Source organism: Formica exsecta, unplaced genomic scaffold (assembly GCF_003651465.1).
Source record: "Formica exsecta isolate Colony F162 unplaced genomic scaffold, ASM365146v1 scaffold72, whole genome shotgun sequence".
NCBI lineage: Eukaryota > Metazoa > Arthropoda > Insecta > Hymenoptera > Formicidae > Formica > Formica exsecta.
The window spans coordinates 703639-729169 of NW_021853485.1; the positions used below are offsets into that span (position 1 = coordinate 703639).

General features: G+C 33.2%; 5 protein-coding genes and 1 pseudogene across 5 annotated transcripts in view; 3 read left to right on the forward strand and 3 right to left on the reverse strand.

Moving 5' to 3' along the window:
• LOC115243677 overlaps positions 1–13688 on the reverse strand; it is a 32948-nt pseudogene extending 19260 nt beyond the window's left edge.
• Positions 13689–14240: 552 nt separating this feature from the next.
• On the reverse strand, positions 14241–16729 carry LOC115243430 (U4/U6.U5 tri-snRNP-associated protein 2). The gene is made up of 9 exons (XM_029820441.1): positions 16632–16729; positions 16051–16329; positions 15801–15976; positions 15526–15751; positions 15173–15459; positions 14939–15067; positions 14790–14851; positions 14478–14700; positions 14241–14354 (listed from the first exon to the last, which is right to left on the reverse strand). The coding sequence occupies exons 1-9, from the start codon at positions 16699–16701 to the stop codon at positions 14292–14294; spliced, it is 1515 nt and encodes a 504-aa protein (XP_029676301.1). The 5' UTR covers positions 16702–16729; the 3' UTR covers positions 14241–14291.
• A 572-nt stretch (positions 16730–17301) lies between these two features.
• Positions 17302–20228, forward strand: LOC115243434 (tRNA-specific adenosine deaminase 2). The gene is made up of 3 exons (XM_029820444.1): positions 17302–17535; positions 18769–18921; positions 19013–20228. Exon 3 carries the CDS (start codon positions 19350–19352, stop codon positions 19866–19868), a length of 519 nt encoding a protein of 172 aa, XP_029676304.1. The 5' UTR covers positions 17302–17535; positions 18769–18921; positions 19013–19349; the 3' UTR covers positions 19869–20228.
• LOC115243432 (single-strand selective monofunctional uracil DNA glycosylase) lies at positions 17534–18819 on the forward strand. Its single transcript, XM_029820443.1, has one exon. It carries the CDS (start codon positions 18001–18003, stop codon positions 18748–18750), a length of 750 nt encoding a protein of 249 aa, XP_029676303.1. The 5' UTR covers positions 17534–18000; the 3' UTR covers positions 18751–18819.
• On the reverse strand, positions 20226–22369 carry LOC115243431 (tubulin polyglutamylase TTLL7). The gene is made up of 4 exons (XM_029820442.1): positions 22104–22369; positions 20784–21958; positions 20439–20643; positions 20226–20368 (listed from the first exon to the last, which is right to left on the reverse strand). The coding sequence occupies exons 1-4, from the start codon at positions 22143–22145 to the stop codon at positions 20270–20272; spliced, it is 1521 nt and encodes a 506-aa protein (XP_029676302.1). The 5' UTR covers positions 22146–22369; the 3' UTR covers positions 20226–20269.
• Positions 22370–24768: 2399 nt separating this feature from the next.
• The window catches only part of LOC115243294 (40S ribosomal protein S29), a 1768-nt gene continuing 1005 nt past the window's right edge, over positions 24769–25531 (forward strand). The window contains exon 1 of the mRNA XM_029820140.1: positions 24769–24907. Coding sequence (XP_029676000.1) covers positions 24846–24907 — 62 coding nt within the window. The 5' untranslated portion in view covers positions 24769–24845. The remainder of the gene's footprint in view (positions 24908–25531) is intronic.

The following is a 25531-nucleotide window of genomic DNA, read 5'->3' on the forward strand; positions in this document are numbered from 1 at the left end:
TTATATTTATATTTTATATAATTACATTATCGTTCTAAATCGTTTAAATTCATTCGTATATAAATCGGTTATATTAGTCAATATTTTTAAAAATCAGTATATTCCACAAAAATCTTTAAAGCTTTTTATTATTCATTCGCGATACGAGATATTCGAGATATATATTTAGAGATTGGGTTAATCTAACAGAAAGGCGCAATTATCTGGCTACGATCACTTTAATATGGCTCATTAATGCAAGAACACGTGAGAGTTACCTTCCATTTTTTTAATCTCACCACCTCCATTATCTGTAAAATAATTTCTATCAGATTGGATAAAATAAAATATCCGCATGAGTAAGAGGCGATTAAAATAATAAAGAGTGGCGCCGGCAATATGTCACCGCGATATGTCATTTCGCGTCACGAAAGAGAAATTTTTTCAAAGTCGTTAATCTAATGTTCCGTATGTATAATTAACGACCGCCGTCTTTATATTCGAGTCCTTGTAAGAGCGATTACCTGCGGGAGGCATTGCACCCCGTGCTATCGAGGAATCGACTACATATCTCGATATCGCTGCTTTTAGCCTTCGCACATCGTTCCTTCCTCGAGCGATTAGTCATACTTAATCGTCTCGCGGTTTACGTGCATCTTTAGAATTCGCTTCTCGCATATGCAACACGCGTGAGAGAGCAATGACGCATAGGAAATTCAACAAACCGCTTTTCTACAGCTTTTATCACGCATTCGCGATATTAAGTATTAATGCATTTGTACGGTTCCAAATTCAAATTATTTTATTCACAATATATATGTTAAAATATTTTTTAAATATATTTTTTTCTAGAAAAGTGATATATAAAATAATATGCTTAATATATATGAAATTTTATTGTGTTTGTTGTAACAATAAGTAAAAAATCCGAATATTTCTTGGATAGGATTTTTTAGACAAATTAAAAATTAGTCGTTAATAATTTGATAGAAATTAAGAAAATAAAGTATTTTATACATAAATGTGCGTAATTCAGACAATTACACAAATTAATAATAAAATGATTGAAATTTTCAGGCCTATATCAGGCTGAATCAAAGTATTTTTGGTATAGCTCTCTATATTCGTCCCAACTAAACCCGTACTTAAGATTCCAACTGACGCATAGTGAAACTGCTTTCTCCTTATCCGCTTGTCTTCGCCCTTCGCGCGTTTTACTACGTTTCTCATCGAAGAACCTGCCGAGCCGGCATAATAAACTTTATTACGTTTTCTTTTGCTCTCTTTCTCGTCGCCTCGTCGAAGTTCTCATAGTAAATGTTTCTCGCGAAATTATACCGTCCGTTTCGAAGACCTGCGACAATTTTTTCCGTCTGTCGTTGTTCCGAATAAAATCGATAGCCTCGATGTTAGGTCGCGATAATGTTGAAAAATATGACAATATGAACTTTTTTTTTCTTCTTTTAACCCGATTGCAAATCGCTTTATTTTAACGGGAATGCTAATTCTACGTCGGGCAATTTTTACATTTGGGATATAAAATACATAAAATTCAAGGTCCTTCCCGATGTCAAATATGACGTAAAAGTCATAAACTGGGAACAAAATGATCAATTTTAATAATAAAAATATGTAAACCCAGATATCACAGTCATTTCTCAACTTTTGCCGAATTCAAAATGCAGAAGGAAAAACGCTCTTAAAACGCACAAAGATATTAAATATTTCATATCCAGTGACTAATTCTCACTATCTAATAATCAGTCATTATTTAGTTATATCAGTAAGATTCGTCAGACTCGATGCATTTTTAATAGAATAAATATTTATTTCTCTATATGACAAAAATATATAAAATCATATATGTGCCATGCAACCATATCGTTGTGTATTCAATATCATTATAAATTAATATTTTTTATATTAAGTTTTTTTACAATTTTAATCAATATTACTAAAATATTGATATTATTCAGTGATAATCATTTTTATTCTTATAATTATATTTAATTTTATATAGTTTATTATTAAACTATTAAAGAAATTATTTTCACCGCAAATTTAATGCTAAATATGACTATACGATTGCTATCTTTTACTGACATTGCATGTCATGCTGACATTAATCAGACAAAATGCAATATCATATTTAGCATTAAATCTGCAAGATGGATATAGGTCAATGTCCTTATTATGGTCCGTTTCTACGCACCGTTTGTATTTTACTATTACTGTTAATAACAACATTTGTACGCCGACTGTTCAAGTCAAGTTTGAAAGCTATACAGTTTATATACCAGCGGTACATACAATACACAGAGCTCGGCAAAGGAGTCCGAGCTGTTCGATGGTCACTGAACCTCCCCTAACGAATCGATAGTACGACGGCCGCTTTAATACGCGCGCACACGAGATCACGCGAGAGTAGCACGCGAGCGAGCGAGTCACCTGCTGCGATCGAATTCCAAGTCCGCGCGCACCTGGTACCGTCGAAAAGTCGATTGTCTCGGCCATACGCTCGTCATCGCACATGTTTCCACGTACGTCATTTTTCTCCGATATAATATTATAATTTTTTTACAGCTAAAAATATATTTTCTTTTTTGTTTCAGGAAACAATAAAAAAAGATTGTGTATAGAAAGTTAAAAAATATGCAAAATAATTACAAATTTATATGTTCACTAACTAAAAGACATATATAGAGTTCTCGGTAATAAATAAGATTATGATTAATATTAATTTGCGTAATTTAAGCACGTATCAAACAAAAATATTTTATTAATGGGATTCGAATACATTAATATTAATTTTTGTTAATATTATAAATCATATTGTATTATCCGACTAACAAAAAAAAAGGTCGCGGATAATATATTTTCTTCTATCTTTATTTTAATTATCAATTTTATTTTAAATCTAATAACTGAAAAAACTGCGAAGATATAAGTAAATGTTTAATATAAATGTGATAAAAAATCTACGGTGTTTTGCATACAATATTATATAATTCAATTCTGAAAATAATTATTTTATGTACATGTATATTATGAAGAAATTGAGAATTAATAATGTGGGATAATCTATCAAATATTTAAATTGCATTTCTGTCAATGTATGTATACGCGAAAATATTTAATTCAATAACATTGAAAATTATTGCAAGGGCAATTCGATCATATTTAACTCAAAACGACACTATCCACAATTAAATTGCTAGAAACAAAAAAAAAAAAAAAATGGCGAGCACAACTTGCAGAGACCTGACGATCGATTCTACTCTTAAATTACCATTTCCCTCGATGGACTTCTATAGCTCGTCGTTGCACCTGCAATGCCGTTATCAGAATCAAATCGGCCGCAATGAATACTCTGCCATTTCTAACGTGCCACGCGTACTATGTAGTTATCTTTCGCGAGAATTCATTTTCGATGACATTTTCGTTTCGAGGACGATGACGATGTGATTGCGTTCGATTTCTCTCGAACAAAAGATATATCATACGTGAAATAAAAATTATTTGGAGAAAAAGAGAGAATGTGTGTATAGTCGATTTGTAAAGGTATACTCGTACCCCCGATTTATATAAAACTAATATATGTATCGTACATCATGCACACAGGTTTCAACGGTCGTTGCACAAGCGACAATGAACCGTCCTTTCCCGATACGTGGCCGTACATGTCCAGACAACCACTTCCGGTTCCTCATGCCACAGCCAGGACATGTCTCAAAAAACAAGCTACGTGGCATGCGGATTAATGAGAGTCGTTATTGCGTGCAAGAATCGTGCGGGAGTGCGATTATAAGAGTCCGCTTCACATAAAACTTATCGCTTTTACCATTATAATATTATAAAAAAAACAGAAACGTTATTGCCAAAGATTAGAATTAAATTATTGAATTTAATATCGAGACCATAAATATAAAAAAATGTAAATTACGTAAATACTCTCGCATTTTTATTATTATAACAAATAAATTATTTTCTTACGTCTACAGCATCAAAATTTTAAAATTAAAATTATATTGGTTTTAAACTTTGAACATAATGTGCAAAAATATTAAATATAGAAAAAATTATCTATTTAAAAAAAATCTATTTTAGAAATAAAATAAACTGTTCACTTTTAGCTAACAAAATGAAATAATAATTTCTCAAAAAACAATAGATTGATGAGCTTTTCTTGCAATCAATATCAACATAATCTTCAATTTTATTTTCGGAACATTTATCCGGTTTATATTCGCAAAATGCTTAGATTCTTAGATTTTCTTCCCTCGTGTAAATCCGCTTTTCTCCCCTTTTCCTTGCATTTATGGGATCAGGAAATTGCCGCGAAATTGCCCGAAAATTGACATATCGCACCCTCACGCGTAAACGCATTTTCTGCGGCTTTTCGCATCGGGAAACGAAGCTTTTAATATAAATTTGAGATAATTCATGCCTGACTTCCCGTTTTCCGCTCCGACATCGATCGTATCAACCCTCATATCCTGCTTTCCCCTTGCAAATGCGTACGAAAATCCGGGATATACGTAAATTTTAATCTCCAAATAAGATATCCACCAAAAATTTGATATGCAAATATCAATTTTTGCCAATTTAAAAATTTCCGCGAACTAAAAAGCGCAAATTAAACCAAACTGTAAACAAAATTCGTATAAGAAATAAATGATAAAATATCAGTTTGTTATTTCAGCAAATGCCAAATATTATATTCATAATTCCGAGGAGAAATTCATGCTGGCGTGAATTATCATATTTTTATAATCCTATTATAATAATTCTATATTCTACAAATAAATTCTTTTACATCTTAATGCCAATAATTTCATATTGTCAAAAATATTTTCTTAATATATTTTAAAGGGTTATGAATTTGAATATCTTCGAGCCCTTTCCTCTCAACCCGAAATTCCTAACGCGTTCCTCGACGAAGCCATTGGCGCAAAGTATGAAATTCCGTGCAATTTTCGAACATTTACAACGATGTGCGAGAGCGAAAGTAATAACTAGGATGAGAAAAATATATAATTTGTAATGTGCTACAAACCAAAAATCTCTATTAAACAACACAATAAATTACTATATAAAAATATACTTTATAAGCAGGATAATCGCTCAAAAAGATGCGTTAAAATAATTATAGAATAATTCGAATAAAAAAGGCATACATAATAATTTACTAACATAAGAATATTTATCATTGTTAATTTTCTTTGTACATGAACCATAATTGTAACTTATGGGAAAAAAAAACAACATTTATTTACGGATAGAATGATGTAATAAACATGATCCAAATTATGAAAGGCAGAAGCATGTAACATGATTAAAACTAGCAGAATCAAATTTTATGTGTGTTTGTGTATGGGTGTGTGTATAGAGAGGAAGAGAAAAAGGAACGAAGAGGGAGAAGGAAGAACGAGAATGATCTGACTGACGAGAAGTTATGCGAAGCGTGAGACCGAAAGAAATCCAAGATACAATTGGCCGGAAGCGAGGACCCTTCGAAGGTGATGCAATCCGAAGGTTGGATCACTTCGCGCATCTTCCTTTTTCTCTTCTTTTTCCTTCTTGCTCCGATAAAATCGAGAATGAATCGCGATCACGCGACGCGCGACCGGCTGCGAATTTTAACTTAGCCTCATCACTTTTTACCGCTACTACTGCCTCGCCTGTTCCAGAGAGTGCTCAACGATAGTAGTAGCGGCACGGAATTGTGCAACTACGGCTATTGTCTTTTGTGCGTGCTCTGCTACTTTCTGAAAGACGCACTAGACTTTCGACTTTGTCTCGCACACAGTCGAGGTTACAGATCGTATTTCATACCAAGTATTAACATCTCTTTATCTTGCTTTTTTATGAAAATCTGTATTTTTTGCTTTTTTTAAATATGACATTTTTTAATCTATTTGCTTATATCAAAAGCTAAAATGTTAATAAAAAATTTAGAGAGAGAAAGAGAGAGAGAGTATAATATTAAAGTTCACATTATGTATGTACAATAAAATATGCAGTAACAACAAAGTTTCTAATACTCACTAGCCACGCTAAGACTTTGAAAATTTTAAACGATTTCCATAGTTAATTAACAAATTTGTTAATTAACAAATTATTCTAAGTTATATTATTTATATTTTATTTGATTGCCGCTCCTATTGATGTCGAACGCGATATTCAAATTAAAACAAGTATAGCTGGGAATCATGGATCCACATGTCCCGTTAAACGTGATGCTAAATACCAGTGAAATTACCAAGCTTTATCTCACACAACATACTACACACTTGCTGTATTTATGGGAAATCTTTCCCAAGGAGATTTAATAACGGCAAAAGATTGAATATTCTATAAAGTTTCGATACATAGAGAGTTATTCATAATAAATTACCGGAAGATTTTAGATCAAGAAATGCTAATATTACGAATAAATATTTGAGTTGACGATAAGGCGGCAATCTGTGCGTTAAACTTTCCATTGCGAAAACACATTAACACGAAATTATTAATCAACGCGAAATGACGCATGTAAATCCTTCATTTGAAGCAACGCCTACGTGATTGCATTTAATGAATATATCCTCAATAAATTAATTTAACAAATTATATCTTTTGTAAATTAACTTTGTAGATTGATTCAAATTGTGTCCTTTGTAAAGACAAAGAGAGAGAGAGAGAGAAAAAGTATTAAACAATATTATAATTAATAATTTAAAATATTTGTTTACAATATAAATGTATCGTAAAATAAAATATGTTCCGTCAAAATAAAAACAATCGCAAGTGTTCAAGGAAAGTATTTAAAATAATTCTGTTATAAATAAAGAAGTGTGTAGCATTGTAACATTCATGAACCATTGTTCATTACATCTAAAAACACGACTAATTGACCATTAATTATAAACATTAATTAATATTCAATTAGAGAAAATAATATTGCAGGCTATAGTATACATTAACTATCACTATAAATCAATGTTGCTAATTTACGTAAATTCATTCAGCTCGTTATACGAAAAAGTCTCATCGAAAGATCTACGGATATAGTTGCGGGGGTTTTCAGCAACGCCCGAGAGACATTACGTTACCGCGACGCATCATGATGTAACATTGCGACTTTTCAGATCCCATTTTCGTCGAGGGTAATTTGCAAATACGCCATTGTGTATAACCGTTTGCAAATACATGCAACATTTACATTGCGTCGCGGGCGCGAACGAGGTTGTGCCACGCGTGGGATCGTTCCCTTTACGCAACTTTGCCCAGCGGCGGCATGTAAAAGGATTTGAAGGACAAAGTTTTGAGATACACCCGCAGGGAAGAAAAAAAAAGTGAGACTCTCTATTTTCACGGTGTCATACCGCGAGAGTACCCATATTAGGGAACTCTACGTAACTTTTACAGAACTTTACGCAAAGCACGAAATTATATATTTATTTACCTTTAAATTACTTATTTACCGCGACACATTTGCGTCCATTATGCAGTTTCAATCTCGTTTTTACGTATTTATAATGGAATATAATATAGCGATAATAAATAGAAATTAGTGTGCATTCATCCGAGATTTCTATACGTAACCTTATAAAAAATGTACGTAGATAAAAGAGGCATGAATGAAAGAAAGATAAATCATTGATTTAATAATTGACATGCCTCGCGGGGCTCTCTAAGGTAACTGTCGCAGAACCATCTAAGAAACGCAGGTGTAACAGTAGAGGTACGAATATGGTGCCCGCGGTGGGAAGAGAGAGTGAGACGGACGACGAGGGAAGGAAGAAGACAAGGAAGAGAAAGGATATGTAGATACGAGGAAGGAGATAACGGAAGAGGAAGAGGGGAAGCGCACGTTAAGACAGGTGGTTCGGATAATAACGTCTAACGGAAAGCGCAGGCTGTGGGTCACAATAGTTGCATTTACTGGCAATAGCCATTTGGTCGCCGCACTTCGCGAGTTAGCCTACTTCCAACGTTACGCGGTCGAACTTGAATGACTATCAGCGTATCGTATATTTTATGCAAAGTAGAATTTTATTGCAAAACATTACATACGTGTATGTAAATACGCAGCGCGAATCAGTCGCCAAAAAAGTTGCTTTTTTACTTGAATATTAATTCCTAATTGAAATACGATTTATGTACATTGCGACCCACACATTCTCGCGTACAGATTGAAGATTATTACGCTATTTAATTTATTTAATTTTGCAAGAAAATGTGAGATAAAAAAACCTTTTTTTGTATATTCGTAATAAAGTAATATTTAAAAATTTGCAAAATTTATGTTAAGGAATCTTCACGAGAGAGAAAAAGAATATCTCGACAATAACAAAAAAAAAAATTGTATTGCTCATATGCGTTGTTTCGCATTTATCATTCGCGCACATGTATCCCAATACGCTAATAAATTAAATTTATATTCCTGTAGTGAAATATTACCAGTATCAAAACAACAGCAACTCTCTCTTGTGTTATGTGAGTGATGACATTTTCCTGAAAGTCACTCGATCTATTCCCCAGCCATTCATAAATACAAGAGCGCCTACAGCGATGAAATTCGCTCCCTACTATTTCGAACTGTTTATCCGACGAGTATCGCGACAAAAAAAAAAAGACTTCACGTCATAAAAGGTTAATCGATCTGGTGCTTCCCCACGGGACGACGACCATCTTCATTCATAAGTGCAACGAGCTACGATAAAATTCAATGTGTACTTAAAAGCGTAAATATCACGGGCATGGTAACGAAACGGAAAAGATAATTGATCAAGAGGCTTCGTTTTTGTTCGATGCAACGCATAACACTCTCACGACATGGGAAATATTAGATAACAAAAATTGTCATACAATTTAGTAGCATAATTTTTCAAATCTTTCCGCGAAAACATTAAACATTAATAATTAATTAATTAAATGTCACGCGAAAAATACCTTGCAATATCGCTCACAATTTTTTTTCTCATATAGGAGAGAGAGAAGGAACAATATAAATATTTTATTTAAACTAATACGAGAAAACGGAATTCTCTCCACGGACCTCAATTGTTCTGACCTCATTATTGAATCGCTCAAACGATGCAAGCGCGATGCACACATTTCTCTCTCTGATTTCCCATTACCGCTACGCATAAATTCTCGTTCCTAATCTTTCAACATCTTCCGCCACGAAAGAGTAACGCAATTTCTTGCCTTTTTTTCTTCGCAAAAGAAATCTTTCTCCGTTATCCTGTATACTGCGCGAGTTGATCGGTCGCGAATATAACGTTCAGAAAAATGCATACGCTCGCAGCTGATGCATTTCAATTCACGCATTTACATTGATCCTAAACCACGAGAAAACTGAAAGCAACAAAATGCGCTGAGCTCTTTACAAGTCCTGCTTACAAAGCTGTCCCGATAAAAATATGAGCAATTAATATGAATTTCATCTAGCGAACAAGGATCAATATGGCTGCATTTCAAGTTTATTAAATTGCATATCTAACATTGTTTACTTTCCAAAACATAAACATGACGTTTTCATTTTAACAAGAAATTCAGTAGTTGTTAAATCGAAATTAAAAATATCGAAATACTTTATATATTGCTCGTTTGCTCTAGAATGACGTACTATTCGAGTTGTTTCTCTGCCAAGAAAAGCAATAACTCTGGAATTTTCTGAAGCAGAAACGAGACGATTTCCCAAACATTCATAAAAAGAATACAACAAGTATATCAGCTGCTAAAGCGCATTTCATCTTCCTGAGACATGTGAAAGCTCAAACAAATGGCAAAATGCCATGCATACATCAATATAAAATCACAGTTACAGCATGTATCACATGCTGTGCAACTGCGGGATTACTCGTCTCTCCGGAATAGCGTGCATTGTGCGAAATTTCGCTCGGCGAGAGCGTTTCAATATTTATCAAACGTGAGGACGCGCCGAATAATCTCCAAGGACAGCTTGTACACTCTGTACATCGTTGCAACAATCTGCGTTCCTAAGCGTTGCAACTGAGTTGAACGTTTCTTCGAAATAATAAATACGGACTCAATAACAACAGCCTCGAAACTTCCCTCTTTCCTTTTCGACATCTGCTGGTGAAGCACGGCAACATTGTTTCCATCCCGTACAGTGCATTACGTAAATGAGAATAGTACCTTGTATGCATTCGTGTGTATCTGATTCACGTGAGTCGAGGCGACGATGTCATCTTTTCAACTACTAATCACCGTGTAAAGTGCTCTCTTCTAACACAAAACTCGCGTATAGTGTTTAAGAGAAAATAAATTAAATGACGTCTATAATTTTTTTGTATATTATAGAAATGCTAATTAAACATAAAATTTCTGAATAATTAACTTGATAAAAGTAAATAAAAGCGATCAAATCAAAGAAATATGTAAATAAAAAGCGAATTATCAAAATTATCTAGATTTCGTCATTCTTTGATAAATAATCGTTTATATGTTTTACATTATCGATCTCCGCAAAAAAAAAAGGGAAAAAAAATTATTTTTCACCGAACAAATAATAATAATGAATATTGAGATTGCAACTCCAATCACGAAAAAGTTTCTGTTCCATAAACGATTGTCCTAGATTCGAAGATTTAAGGAAGACAATTTACGCTTGTTTGTTCCCTCCAATCCATAGATGGTTCTAGGTCACGTCGAAAAATTTAAAGCGCCCACACATTAGATGAAATTCACGTTAAAATTTCTCTCTCCGTTTTATTTCATCTCCGTTTTATCCCCGTTTCATTACGTATCTCGATAATATAGATATAAATAAAAAAGAATGAATATTATTGGAATTTTTCAAAAAGCATTAAAAAGTATTAAATTATCTCTTATTATCTCGTACACCAAACAATATTTGAGTGCAAAACTTGTCTCATTTAATTTTTCTATTGTAACGTTTTATATTATTATATTTATTGTACATTATAATAGTATGAATTTATTTTCTTTTTGCTTTATAATTTATTATATGATATAAGAGAGAGGTAAAATTGGCGTAGTAAAAATATTGCATTCGCTAATGCACCATAAGATTAAATGGAGCAGTCTGTTCGCTTAAATTGAGTATTCTCTTGGGAATTTTATCCTCGATCTCTTAGTAGTGAGAATTCCTGAGGATACGATAATCGAGCATCGCTATCAATTCTGTCTGTCGCTCGAAGATCGCTCTCGAAAAATAAGCGACTTTCGAATAGATATACGGATGTAAATCACCGATCAAGATATATTTGCATGCACATAATGTAATGATTTTTACAGAATCATGACTTGTATAACCCAAGATACGAAAATATCTTGCGACCTCGCAAGGTATAATATCATCATCATCATATTCAATTACAGATAGTCGCATATGGACGTTACATGACTGGCTGTTGCCAGCCTGCTATTGCATAGAATCATAGATAGTTGCAGTCTACTCAATTAAGTTTCGCACTATCTTGTGTTTTCTATTACCTTATTTAGATTCGTGCTTTATCGTATTATATATCTTTTAATTTGACAGTTTACGAATTTTACATTAATAATTAAATTAAATAATGATCATTATATGTCAGTAATAAAAAAAATATTCAAACGATAAAAAATGTCAATTTCATTTTTCCGACAAATAATTTCTGTTTCTCTTATTTCTTTTTATATTTATATGTATAGAAAAATATAAATTTTTCTTTTTGAGTATCTTCCTCCACTAAAATCTTATAAGCAAAAAAGATATTTATTAGATAAGATTTTAAGAGTGAATATCTCTCATGATAAAACATCGCTATATCTTTATAATTAATTAATAATTAACGATTGTATACAGATGTTTGAAAGTGTCCCGATAAATGATTTTTTGTTTAACCGAGAAAGATTTTCTCGAATAAACAAAAAATCACTTTTATCGACTTCAACGATTTAAACAGTATTTATCGTTTAATTAATCAGGATTTCCATCATACATACTGGTGTGATTAATGATATCGTTGTTAAAGTGTCTCTGGTAATTCCGTGAATGCTATACGAGACGAACCTTTATATCGTACGTTACATAATTAGAGATAATATATCGCGCACTCACGTCAAAATTAACCTTCAGAACATTTCAGGATTATTCGTGTTTGTACTCGCCAGATACGAAAACCCACCCGATTCTTGATAGAGATTTCATATCTTTTAATTTATTCATAAGATCTCTGTCTCTAGATTAAATATATATCAGTTATAATTATTAATTCATTAAATGAACAACACATGTTTTAACAGAATTAATTTCTTTAATATATCCCATCATTAATGCGAAATAAAATTTTATGATTCGCATATCCTATTATCAATAGCATTAAAATTAAAATTAAAATTCTTCCGATTGTTCATTATTTAATTACATTATTCATATATGATACCACTGCAATTTAATTTCATATTATAGTGGTTATCAAAAATTGGTAGTAAAAATATTACGAGTGTATTTTAAAGATTTTTTGTTTCGTATACTGTAAACATTAATTTCGCATTATGTATGACACGATGAAGGTGAAAATTGACACGACAGTCCACAATGATTTCGCACAATAAATAAAATAATTTCAACTTCGAAGTATAATATTTTAATTTTAAATATCGAGACAACAATTTCGTCTGAATAATCTATTAGATCTTCAAGCATTATCTTTAAGCAGTCAATATTACAAAACCGCACGCGACTCCGAAATGTTTGACATGAGATGAAACGATCTTTTAACTGATCCGCGCGAGTCCCGCGCGCAGAAACGAGTTTACATGACACGCGACAATCGCGGAACGCTATAGGAATCCAAAACTCGCGGAATCCTCTTCCGCGGGAGTCAACGCACCACCTCTCCTTCCTCTTCCCGCCCTGTCTCCGGCAATCGCGCGCCCCACGACCGTTCCACCTTGCTCCTTCGCGACGACGACCATACGATCGAACAGTTTTTTTCGAGCACCGCGCGAAACAGGTATTCGACGTGGTGGGATAAGCGGGTAGGTAGGTAGGTAGGTAGATGAATATACTCATACGCGGATATATCGGCGCGACGCCGACGTGAAGTTGCAGCCGGGCTAGAATAAACCGGGCGACCGGTGAAAATTAGAATCGGACGAGAGCGAGCAGCGAGAATAACGCAACGTCAGCCGGGAAAGATTCTTAAGAAAAGAGTGAAAGAGAAACAGAAATCGTTCGTAGACGACGCTGTGAACGGGAGGTCGAACGTGAAGGACGCGACCGTTGCCACCGCGGGCAGCGAGTTTTCAAACGTCGCTCGCTTCTGCGTATTCGTGATAGAAACGCAGGCGCCATCGCAAAGAAGGGTACCGCGAAACGCCTGTTCAAAACGTTGCCTTTCGCGTTTTATCGCGAGAATAGATGTACTCACTGTTTACAGTTGAACATTCCGCGTCGTCATCGTCGTCATATCGGCGATAATCCAAGTGCCGAATAGGAGAAGAACACTCGCGAACACTCACTCGCGCGACATCGCGTTGCACACACGTAACGGCGCGAGCGATTTATCTATGCGATTTTTCGAAATTAGAAATTCGAGCGAAGATCGCGGAGAAGAAGACACGTCCGCGAAATGGAAAGTGCGGGGAAGGTGACGCGCGCGCGAAAAAAATATATCTTCACTCGTGATCGTATTCAAAGATCCGACCGCAACTTCGCCCCGTCACGAACTTCAACCGACTCGGCGACACTCTCGCGTGGATCTCCGCAACTTCTCGCCGCCTCCCCGCCAATTCGCCTCCCCACCAATTCGCCGCCCCGCCATGTCGCCTCCCCACCATTTCGCTTTCCTACCACACTAACCATTATTATTTACTATATTTACTATTTACTACTTTTGGCTACACTTGGCGACGCAACGCTCATAGAATTAGTTCGTCTTTGTTGTTCTCGACGAAAGTTAAACAGAAACAAATAATGCTCGCGGTGCGATCATCAATGTTACGATCTTGACTTATATTGTCAAGATCAAAGTCATTGGGAGTGAATCTAATATTCATATTTACCAAATTTTTTTTTCTTAGTATCGAGAATGATTCAGTATGCGCGTATTATAATTTAATTTTTTTAACTGGAAATTATAAAAAGAACTTTATTGATAATTTGAATAAGAGAAAAATTTGTATCTATGTAATATCAACCTACATTAAAAAGAGAAATAGCATTAAAAAAAATATAGTATCTTATTAGAAATATCGTAAGACCTTATGTATAAAAATGTCAAGAAATTAAGACGACGATGTCTATATATACAAAATGTAAATTATATATTTCAAGATTTTTATTTAAAACATCATGTTTGCTTGGTTTTATTGTCACCATTTTCCATGTGCGCGTCTTTCCTTAATTCATAAATCTATAAAAAGAAAGTGATATATAATTTAATTTAATGTTATATAACTCAAACTTAAATTTAAGGTTATATAACTTAACTTAATATTGTAAATTGAAAGAAAATAGATATTCTTTTCCAATTTACCTGTATATATGCTTCGGTGAGAGTAATCATTTGGGGCAAAATTTGGGTGACATGTAAATCTTGCATCTCATACCACTGACCAGTGGCTCTATGCAAAATATGAACTCGGTATGTTCCTTGACCAGGCTCACCGTCGTGTACTATATTGGCTACTAAATCATATGTTGTATATGGATGCTTCGCCTTTATTTCCGGTGTTAAAATATCTCCAAAATCAACATTTCTATAAACATAATCAAAAATTACAATTAAAATATTAATAATTTTGGTATATAATAATGTGTATGTCATAAAATGAATGTATATACTTACTTAACGGGAAAATTCACAATTGTTGGATTTTTCTCGACAAAAAATGTATTTTTCGTAAATCTCTAAAACCAATTAAAAATTATTAAATAATGCAAGATATTCACTTTAATAATATATATAATATGGGACTTACTAAACTTAAGACTTACTTTTATATAAAGTATAAGATAAGGTGGCAGTTCAGTAATCTCAAATCTTTTCATGAAATTTTCCTTATAGGTCTTATATTCTTTTTCAGTGATGGCATTAAATTTGTTTAACAGTGTGTATAAATTCACCTATATAAATAAAAATATGAAATTATATTGATTATTTGTAGCTGTATATCAAAATTCTTAGATATAGTAATCAATATTTGGGGACACAATGCACATAATACTAACTTGTGGAATAATGTTCTCCGTGAATTGATCTTTGAATAATGGAGGCGGCGGGAGATCGCAAGTAAGATATAAGAACGGACTTTCCGTCACAGTTTCACCATATTCTACTGTGTGCAACAGTTCACTTCTTTGGCTCTCTTCTAGTTCTAATGGCGGTATTTTTCGTGTATATATCCGCATATGTCCTAAGAATGTTTTATAAATGATACTTGAATCACGCTTTTTAGTACCATTTAGTGCCAAATGAAGAGCATTTAAGAACCATGATAAAAAGTCCACCGGATCACCTAAATAGCGTCTTATTAGTAAGAATGTCTTTAATGAAATGTACGATGAAGAAATTTAGTATGTACCTTGTTCTGTGAATTGAAATCTTTTTTTACTCCATAAAACTACAGCCTGCAGCATCTCATGAGGGCTCACGTGTGCTTTAAAATTACGTGGATTCCATAATTTGCGCATAAGCTCTCCAAATCTTTGTACCAAGAGATAAGATGAATCACCAGGTGGTCTTCTTACATGGGAATAATTAGATTCTCTTAAGAAAAAATCTCTCAAAGGTGTAACATGTGAAAGCGCCTGCAAAATTGCGATATATTTATATATATATATTTATAAAATAAATTACTTGTAAAATAACATTGCAGTAATCATTTGCTTTTATATTATTCAATCCCACTATGCCTGGTGAATACATAGAGCCATCAATTGCTCTACTCTGTCTGTCACACTTATCTAATTGGGCTATTTGTGCTTTGTCAAAAGTTGGATATAATACATATTTAATGTCATCCAATGATGAATCTATAAACATTAAAGTATTAAAGTTTTATTTGCTGAAAGGAAAGAATATGCAAAAATAATATGTTTTTACTTACCCACAATTTCGTAATTATCTGGTAAACAATAAAATTTTAATGTATGCAGATTGAGAAATACGTGATGACTCTCTGCTACACTATGTGTATAAGCATGAGTGTTAGTCCCCCTCCCTTGAAAATATTTGCCACAAACCAGACAGGCATATACATTGATCCTTGACAACGATACAGAACATAATTTTTCAAAATCAAAATCTAAAAATTGTCGATTAATCGTATCCAAGTATGGACACAACCGTGGTGTTTCTGATTTGATTTTTGCATGTTTTGCATTCTCTGTAACGAAAGAAAATATAATTTTAGATAATATTTTAGATTATAATTTAAACACAGAAAATGCAACACAATGGTAAATATAAAATGCTATTGATTGTTTCATGTAATATCGATACTTATATAAATAAATATTAAATGTATTATACTTATAAAAAAACTTTCAAAGGCAACGAAAATTATAACGCACCAAATATTACCTAACCTCAAACTGTTTTTTTATATTTTATTAAAATAAATCATGTACATCTAAAACTGATTGATTTGAATCGTCAATGATATTATACGTATAGACATGTACTTACTTTCCGTTTCATTATCCGAATCGCTTCCGATATCAACCAATTTCTGTTTTCTTTTTATACCAGACGCCATTTTTTGAATATGACATACACATGATTGGCTGTGTTCGAAAATATCATCCGTGTACACACGAGCGTCGTTCTATCTTTGTTCAACTTGTAATAAATGGGCGCGTTCAGGAAACACAACTGTTGAGCATCGTCTTGTCAACTCTCGACGTTGATTTGTTGGTTCTAGAAGTAAGAACCAATCACGTTCGATTGCTACTCAACGGTTGTGTTTCCTGAACGCACCCAATAACGAAGATAGAATGACGCTCGTATGTACACACAGGTGATGTTTCCGAACGTAAACTTATAGGGTAAAGTAAAGTAGCGTTTAATTGACCAATCAGAACGAAAAAATTTTGCGAACTCGCATAATCATTAATCATATAAAATATTTTTACAGAAAAGTCAGACAATCACATTTATAATTTAAAGAATGTAACAAAATGATGTATCTTTTATTTGCCACATGATTGATCGATTTTTGTGCAAATTTTTATACAAATTTATTTTGAATAGTTCTTTATAAAGTCGAAAATTCGAAACTGACTTGACCAATCAGGATAAAAAGAAAGAAACTCTTTGTCCTGATTGGTCAATTAAACGCTTCAAACATTCATAATGCCAAATGGAATGCATTCTGAAACATAAAAATAAAGTTAGGTTGATTAGATTAGGTTAGATATATGCACGTGATTCATCGTTTCATTTTAAATGTACTTTTTTTACACTTTCTGTATTTTTAAACTGAAATAGATATATCATAGATTTTGAAGGAGAAGAAGGAAGAGAGAAGTAAAGTGTAGAAGCAGCGTGCATATATTTATATATGTAGTGTATAATTGGCGGAATAAACAGAGTAAGTATGCGCTTTTCTTTGTATACTGTGTAACAAAATATTTTTGGAAATATTCGGATGCGTTTCGCCGATTCTAGATGATATTAGAATCACACACACGAACGAAGCTTTTGTATTTGCAATAATTGTGGTGACGTTTTATCAATCTAATAATCCGAATTGCGATACTAATAATCCAAAACTAATATTGCAAAAAAAGTGCAGTTATAATCGTTTTGTTTCAAAGATTGAACATGATCTTTTGTTAACGCATCTGCATATGAAGAAACATTCTGCGTTGTGTTTTATATTTTGAAATTAGTTCAAGAGAGCATATATCTCGCTTATAAAATACATGATATTAAACTTTTGTTAAATATATATATATCCTGTTGTTTCTTAAAGAAAAAGCTTAGTTATTTCAAAATAACTAATTTATAAATAAAATCTTAAGTTCCTTAGATATTAGACTTTCTGAAAGTAACTATGCCTCGTGCAAAGAGAACCAGAGTAAAAAGCGATGATGCGTCAGGTCCAAAAAAGCTTAAACAATCAGGTTCAGATACCTTAGATTACATGACTCAAATACAAACAACTTTGGGTATAAAACAAAGTACAGAGAAAAATCGAGATGCAATTGAACATTCATCTACAGTGCTTACCTCTACTTCCAATATAGAAAAAAATAAAGATACTATTGAACACACACCTGTAGCGCTTGGATCAATTTCTGATAAATTATTATCAATTGAACAAGAACTTTGTATTAAATTAAAAGATGTTACTTTTCCATCAGTGATACAATATATTTACAATCCACTTGAGTATGCATCTGAAACACATGCCATGTATGTACATAAGTACTGCACTGGCGAAAAAAAAGTTTTATTTGTTGGCATGAATCCTGGACCATGGGGCATGTCACAAACTGGTGTGCCATTTGGAGAAATAAGCATGGTGCGCAATTGGCTCCAAATTTTTGGTCCTGTTGGAAGTCCGTTAAAAGAACATCCTGATCGAAAAGTCACAGGATTCCAATGTACACGTAGTGAGATTAGTGGACTAAGATTGTGGGGCCTCTTTCGAGATTTGTGCGGTAGTCCAGAAAACTTTTTTCGATATGCATACATGCACAATTATTGCCCATTTGCATTTATGGATGCCAAAGCTCGAAACATTACACCAGCAGAATTAAAGGCAATATTTATCCCACTACATTTCTTTTCTTTATGCTGAACTATCTGTTCTTTTTAGGGAGAAGGACAAAAAATTTTACATGAGGCATGCGACAAATCCTTGATAGATATAATACGGCTCTTGAAAGTGGAAATTATCGTTGGTATTGGAAATTATGCCGAAAAAAGAGCACAGATTGCAGTCCAGACAGGAGGTTTTTCTCATGTACAGGTAATGTATATATTTATGCAATATATTGCATAATAATATCTTTTTAATTATAATATATCAAGATTTACTAATTTATATGTGATTTTTTCAGATAATGGTTCTGCGACATCCCAGTCCAAGAGCTGTAGGTAATCAAAATTGGAATGAAACAGCTATGCAACGGTTAGATGAGTTGGGATTGCTCAAATTTTTTGAGAAAGCAAGTACTACTGTTTAAATTCTTTCTTGTACAGGGTACAATCATTATTTTTATATAAAAGATAAAATTCAAATTGATAAATTATTTTTATTTAAGACAACATTTACATTTTTTGCAAAAGATTAAAAACATTAAAATATTAATTTTATAAAACTGTAGCGCACAACATAGTTTTAAAAATATCATTACATCATATCGACATATAATACAATATTTAATAGCGTTTGTTATGGATACTTTGGCATGGATGGACGTTGCATTACAAAAAGCTGAGGAATCTTTAAAAGCTGGTGAAGTCCCAGTTGGTTGTTTATTTATATATAACAATGAAATAATTGCAACTGGCAATAACACAGTGAATGAAACTTGTAATGCAACTCGCCATGCAGAGATAAATTGCATCGACCAAGTCTTAAAGTTTTGTAAAGAGAAACGCGTGGAATACGAAACGGTATTTCGTAACCTAGATGTAATTGTCACAGTAGAACCATGCATAATGTGTATGTCGGCATTGCTTCAACTACAAGTACGTAGTATTATATACGGTTGTGCGAATGATCGATTTGGCGGTTGCGTCAGTGTTCTCGAGGTACCGAAATTTTACGATTCAAAGGTAATAATACAAGGAAACGTTAAGAGAGAAGAGGCTATGAGATTGCTTAAAGACTTTTACAAAGGCGTGAATCCAAACGCGCCTGAGTCAAAAGTCAAAAGAAAGAAAGAAACTTTGTTAACCGAGAACAAATAATCTGTTTGCATTTAGTATCTTATTTATAGATATATGTGAAACATTTTTTTATATACATATGATTTAGTATATTATATGAATATAAAATATATTTATTTCCATTTCTTTTTTTTAATTATATAATACACATTGCGCTATAGTATAGAATAATTTGGAATCTTTTTTATGATCTTTTATATTCTACATATATATGTATTTAATGTATAATATGTGTACAGTATAATAGAAATAATAGTAAATTCAACATTTCTTCGCGCGTTTTTATGTACTTGTTAAACGACTTTTTATTTAAAGTGTTTTTACTTATTGAATACTATATATACAGTTTTACATATCTGAAATAAATATTCAATATTACATGTAATACTTACAAGATAGACTTCTAACTATATCATATGATGTCAACTGCACCATGTCTTATCCAATTCGCATTTTCCTTGGTACCATCTGATGAGTAATTGGTTTCTCAGTGTATAGTTTTGTAACACCATATCCTTTGTCTGCAAACAGATATATTCTTGGTCAGAAGTAAAATTACATGATGAAATATAACATTCTTCCGCGACTTACAATCGGAGGCGGGAAGATTCGTTGAAAATCCATCTGATTCTGATGTTCAAGATAACTCTGCGACAAAATAAATTTTGTTTCCAGTGTATAACAAGGCCTACACAACTGGCACTCTATGCGAAAGCAATCCTTGCATTCCTTGCAGAGCTCTGGTAGCACCACAATGTTTTTGTTTGCTACCTCCATTTCTTCCTCTGCTTTATTTCTACAACATTAATAATGCCAATAATTTAAATATCTCTTGTGTGAATAATTCTACTTTATATTTTTAGGCATCCAATTTCAAGACAAAATTCTTTTGTACGCGCATTTAAGTGCATGTAAATCTCGATGTGCTATACTTGCCTAGTCTTCAAGGATCCTCTTCTGATCCTCTTGCCGATACCGATCAGCGCAAACGTATTGAATATGACTTGCTCGTAGAGCAATTGATTTGGTGGATAATGCGCGGAAGACAGATTCGGCGACATGTTCGCCTCCATCATATAGACATTCAGGTCCTCGTCGAGAGCCAGATCGAATCTCACGAGCTCGAAGAAATTCCTGCCATTGCCGAAGCGCCTAGAAACTTCTCTTATTTGCATCTCCTTCATCAACACGACTTCCCGGGTAGCATCATACACTCGCTCCCACATTTCGGTCGGATTCTTTCCGCGCTCTCTGACGTACGCGTCGAACGTATCTTTCATCGAGAACCCGAACTCAGTGTAGTATCTCTTCAAAGATGGCACGTTCCAAATCGGTAGATAATCGTCGCCAACCACGTACTTGTCTAGAACTTCTGGATCGAAAGGATAATATATCACCGGACAGAAGCGAAACAGCACGTCGCCCTTGTAGACGTATAGTCGCAGCGGATCTACGGACGTGATGACAACGTACACGCCAATGTCGAACTTGTAGCCATCCACGAGGAACGGTCGCTCGATGAATTCTTGAACGAACGTGCCATCGGTGAAGTTCGCGTCATTGTTGCCGCGAATGCGAATGCCCCGATGATCGTTCGATTTCTGTACGAACAGCTTCGCGGGATTTGACTTGGCATAGTCGAGGAAGGCTTGTTGGTCCTCAGGTATCTTGAACGCCGCTGGTATATATCGCCCGCCGCGCGACGTCGACAGATCCACCTTGTTCGTGATGTAGCCACAACCAGGGAAATGGTTGATTCGCTGATGTTCCCGCAGTCTACCTAATTTCGCGGACAGCACGCGAAACGGATAATCATGGGCCCACAATAGATCCCAGTCAGACTCATTTTTGCTCTCTTGAAAACCGAGTCGTTGGAGTACCGCGTATACATGCTTCAAGTAACCGGTATCGTTGCTTTTGGCGTAGATCCAGAATTTGGGTTGATTCTCGTTTATTGTCATTGGTCTTTCAAATAGATGCTTTGAGTATGTTTGATAAATAAAAGATATACCGTAAAAGATCAACGGGCCCGCTACAGAAGATAAAATAATCTTTAGAACTGTCTTCATCTTCAAACTCATGATTTGTCTTCTTATAATGTATGGAGTTTTCTGTAACAGCATTGTCGGTCATTATGATTAAATTTATTAAATCTGATTAAAGATGAATGAATAACAAAAAAATGAGAAATAGAATTAAATACTTTATCGTCTCTTTTATTTTGATTTAATCTAAATACCCTTTTGCGTTTCGTACCTTTTCGTTCTCTTTTCTATCGTACCTCTTGTCGTCTGACATAGTAATTTTGATTTAAACGTGACTAGAGTTAACTCAACTAACAGTCTGCAGTGAGTTTACTTTTGAGCAACGAAAAGCGTCATGTGAAAGTACCGTTGTAACTTATCCCCGCTTCATCGACGGCCTATCCACGTGGGATGGGACCGTCTCCCAGTTGTTAAGAAGAAAACCGGTTTCTCTTTGCATGACTGTAATCTACATCGCGGATTATGACATTCATAATTACCGACAGAAATAAATACAATAAAAAACTTATAATGTGACGATGCCAATCGTAAAATAACATAAAGAATTGCAAAATGAATATATAATCAGCAAATTATTTTTAAATGTATTTAATTTTGATTATACAATTGATTTTCAATAAGTATGCTATAATACTATTTTGTTATTGATTTTATTAAAACATTCTAATAATGTATTATAATTTTAATTATACGGCTATGATTTTGAATGAGTACACTTCTGTTTTATTATTGATTACTAAAACACAATCCAATATATCGTAATATATATATAATATAATATTACAGAATTTATTTTTTAACCGATTTGACAAATCTGAATTTTTTGAGAATTTCTTAGTCCATGATTATTCTTGTCCATATATATTTATTATTATATAAGATGATTATATAAGATATAATCTTTCAAAAGTTTAAAGTTATATATGGTTTATTTACTGTATTTCCTGATTTCATACTTCTTGTAATTTTTACACACTTTATTTAAAAATTTTATTTAAAATTTTGAAGAGTTTGAAAAAAATGACCATTTTTGTGTAAATAAACATTCTTTTGCTAGACGAGTAATGATACATACTTATATAGCATTTCATATATCTCATTAACATAAATAATAATGTATAAAAAATTTATATATACGCTCGAAAAAGTATCGTATTTAAACACGAGCGGCAGAAAAGAGCATGTGTCACGTGATCGATACATAGTTGTCAGATTAGATTAGGTTTTGGAAAAGCGCCGCGTGTGATGAAATTTAGGCCGGTATTCACAGTCCGTTCTCATATTCAAGATCGTCTTAAGTACGATCTTAAGATACTATGCGGCCATTTCATTGGTTGAATGGGATCTTAAGACGACCCAAGACCACACTTAAGACGATCTTGAATATAAGAACGGACTATGAATACCGGCCTAAGCAGCCATTTCATTGGTTGAATGAGATCTTAAGACGACCCAAGACCACACTTAAGACGATCTTGAATATAAGAACGGACTATGAATACCGGCCTTAGTCATCTTCTCATGCGATTCTCTGACCTTCCCAAAGTTAGCCCCCCCACTTTTACTTTTGGGAATTTTCTTTTTATCAATCGATTGGTGGTTGATTGGTAATGTTTGGTATCGCATTAAAAAAGTTTGGTAGTTTCCCGTTTTTTGACAAAATCGTAAACAAATTTTTGACCTTTTTTTAGCCCCCCCACTTTGACTTTTGGAAATTTTTTTTTATCAATCGTTCAATGGTTGATTGCTAATGTTTGGTATCGCATCCAAAACGTTTGGTAATTTCCCGTTTATTTAAAAAAAAATCGAAAAAAAATTTTTAATAAGGCCCGTTCTACAATAAGCCGTATGTCGTTAGTCGTAAGCAAATTGACCAATTACAGTCAAATGTTCTCGGAATAATCGACTGTGGTTGATCAATTTGCTTACGACCATAGACATAGTATATCTAGATCGAGTGTTAAGGAGTGGGGACCAAGGTGCACGTAGAAAAGGACATACTTTGTTTTGTGCCCCTTGCGTTATCTATGCTTACGACTAACGACATACGACTTATTGTAGAACAGGCCTTAGGCCGATATTACATTTGTCGTACGACAAACTTTTTAAGCATATTGATTGGCTGCAAAATAGAAACTTTCTTGAGTCTCTAGAAATTAGCTAATCAATGCGCTTAAAAAGTTTGTCGTACGACAAATGTAATATTGGCCTTAAGCCCGTATCAAACTATAGACTAAGCATTGAAGATTGAGATTCAAGATTCAAGATTGAAATTTGACCAATTAGAATGAAGGAATCTTAGTCCCTTTTGTTCTGATTAGTCAAATTCCAATCTTTAATCTTTAACCTTCAATTTTTAATGCGTAGTCTAAAGCCCGTATCAGACTACGCATTGAAAATTGAAGATTGAAGATTAAAGATTGGAATTTAACTAATCAGAACAAAAAGGGCTAAAATTTCTGTATTCTGATTGGTCAAATTTCAATCTTGAATCTTGAATCTCAATCTTCAATGCGTAGTCTGATACGGGCATAATACGAGCTTTACAACATATGAGCATTAGCGATGCGCCATAAGGCTCGTTCTACAATAAGTAGTATGTCGTTAAGCCCGGATCAGACTACGTATTAAAGATTGAAATTTGACCAATCAGGCTAAAAGGAACTAAAATTTCCTTGTTCTGATTGGTCAAATTTCAATCTCAATGCATAGTCTGATACGGGCTTATTTCTACATTACAAATATCATGTGTAATTGCTTGAAATGCTTTTGTCTAAGGATAATAAATAAGGTAAAAAATATTTTTTGCAGATGTTATTTTTATTAGAGAAAGAAATTTATTTTATTTATCATACTCAACATTATAAAGATTCTCTCAGGTTTCTCTCTGGTTACAGGAAAAACGGCGGCGTGACCTCTCTCAGGTTTCTCTCTGATAATAACACGTGCAGACATGGGTTTCCAGAATATTTGGTACTCGCATCCACGAAAATACGGTCAAGGATCAAGATCCTGGTCAGTATAATACTCTTTTCCTTTTATTCGCTTACATTAGCGATTAATTTATGTGGCATACAACAGTTGAGCGAACGCATGGCGATCATCACGAGAATGTCGCTATGTAATATTAACCACGAAAATTTGTTTTAAAGTGAGAAATTTAATAGGCTAATTAAAATCCGAAATAATTTTAATATATTTATGTATCGATATTAATTATTAATATTATTTTTGTAAAAATAAATTGTAAATATGTATGCTAACCTCAAAAGTATCATGCAACAAGTCACACTAAGGTTATTTTATTAAATATTCTGTTTTGCATGAGTTTTCTACACATTATTTTTTCCTCTCTTTCTGTCTTTAAATTTTGAATTGTTTTAAAAAAATTTAAAAAGTTTAGAAAATGCAGTTAAGCAAATAGGTTTAATATTATATATATATATATATATATATATATATATATATATATATATATATATATATATATATATATATATATATATATATATATATATATATATATATATATATATATATATATATATATATATATATATATATATATATATATATATATATATATATATATATATATATATATATATATATATATATATATATATATATATATATATA

Bases quoted from the DNA above. Each gene is read 5' to 3' on its own strand.
- LOC115243432 (XM_029820443.1), top strand. From the start codon at position 18,001: ATGCCTCGTGCAAAGAGAACCAGAGTAAAAAGCGATGATGCGTCAGGT.
- LOC115243431 (XM_029820442.1), bottom strand. From the start codon at position 22,145: ATGTCAGACGACAAGAGGTACGATAGAAAAGAGAACGAAAAG. The intron at 21,959-22,103 runs GTACGAAACGCA...ATGCTGTTACAG, and splicing joins ATAGAAAAGAGAACGAAAAG to AAAACTCCATACATTATAAG. The intron at 20,644-20,783 runs GCAAGTATAGCA...TTAATGTTGTAG, and splicing joins AGAGGATCCTTGAAGACTAG to AAATAAAGCAGAGGAAGAAA.
- LOC115243434 (XM_029820444.1), top strand. From the start codon at position 19,350: ATGGATACTTTGGCATGGATGGACGTTGCATTACAAAAAGCTGAGGAA.
- LOC115243430 (XM_029820441.1), bottom strand. From the start codon at position 16,701: ATGGCGTCTGGTATAAAAAGAAAACAGAAATTGGTTGATATCGGAAGC. The intron at 16,330-16,631 runs GTAAGTACATGT...CTTTCGTTACAG, and splicing joins TTCGGATAATGAAACGGAAA to AGAATGCAAAACATGCAAAA. The intron at 14,852-14,938 runs GTAAGTCTTAAG...AATTGGTTTTAG, and splicing joins ATCTTATACTTTATATAAAA to AGATTTACGAAAAATACATT.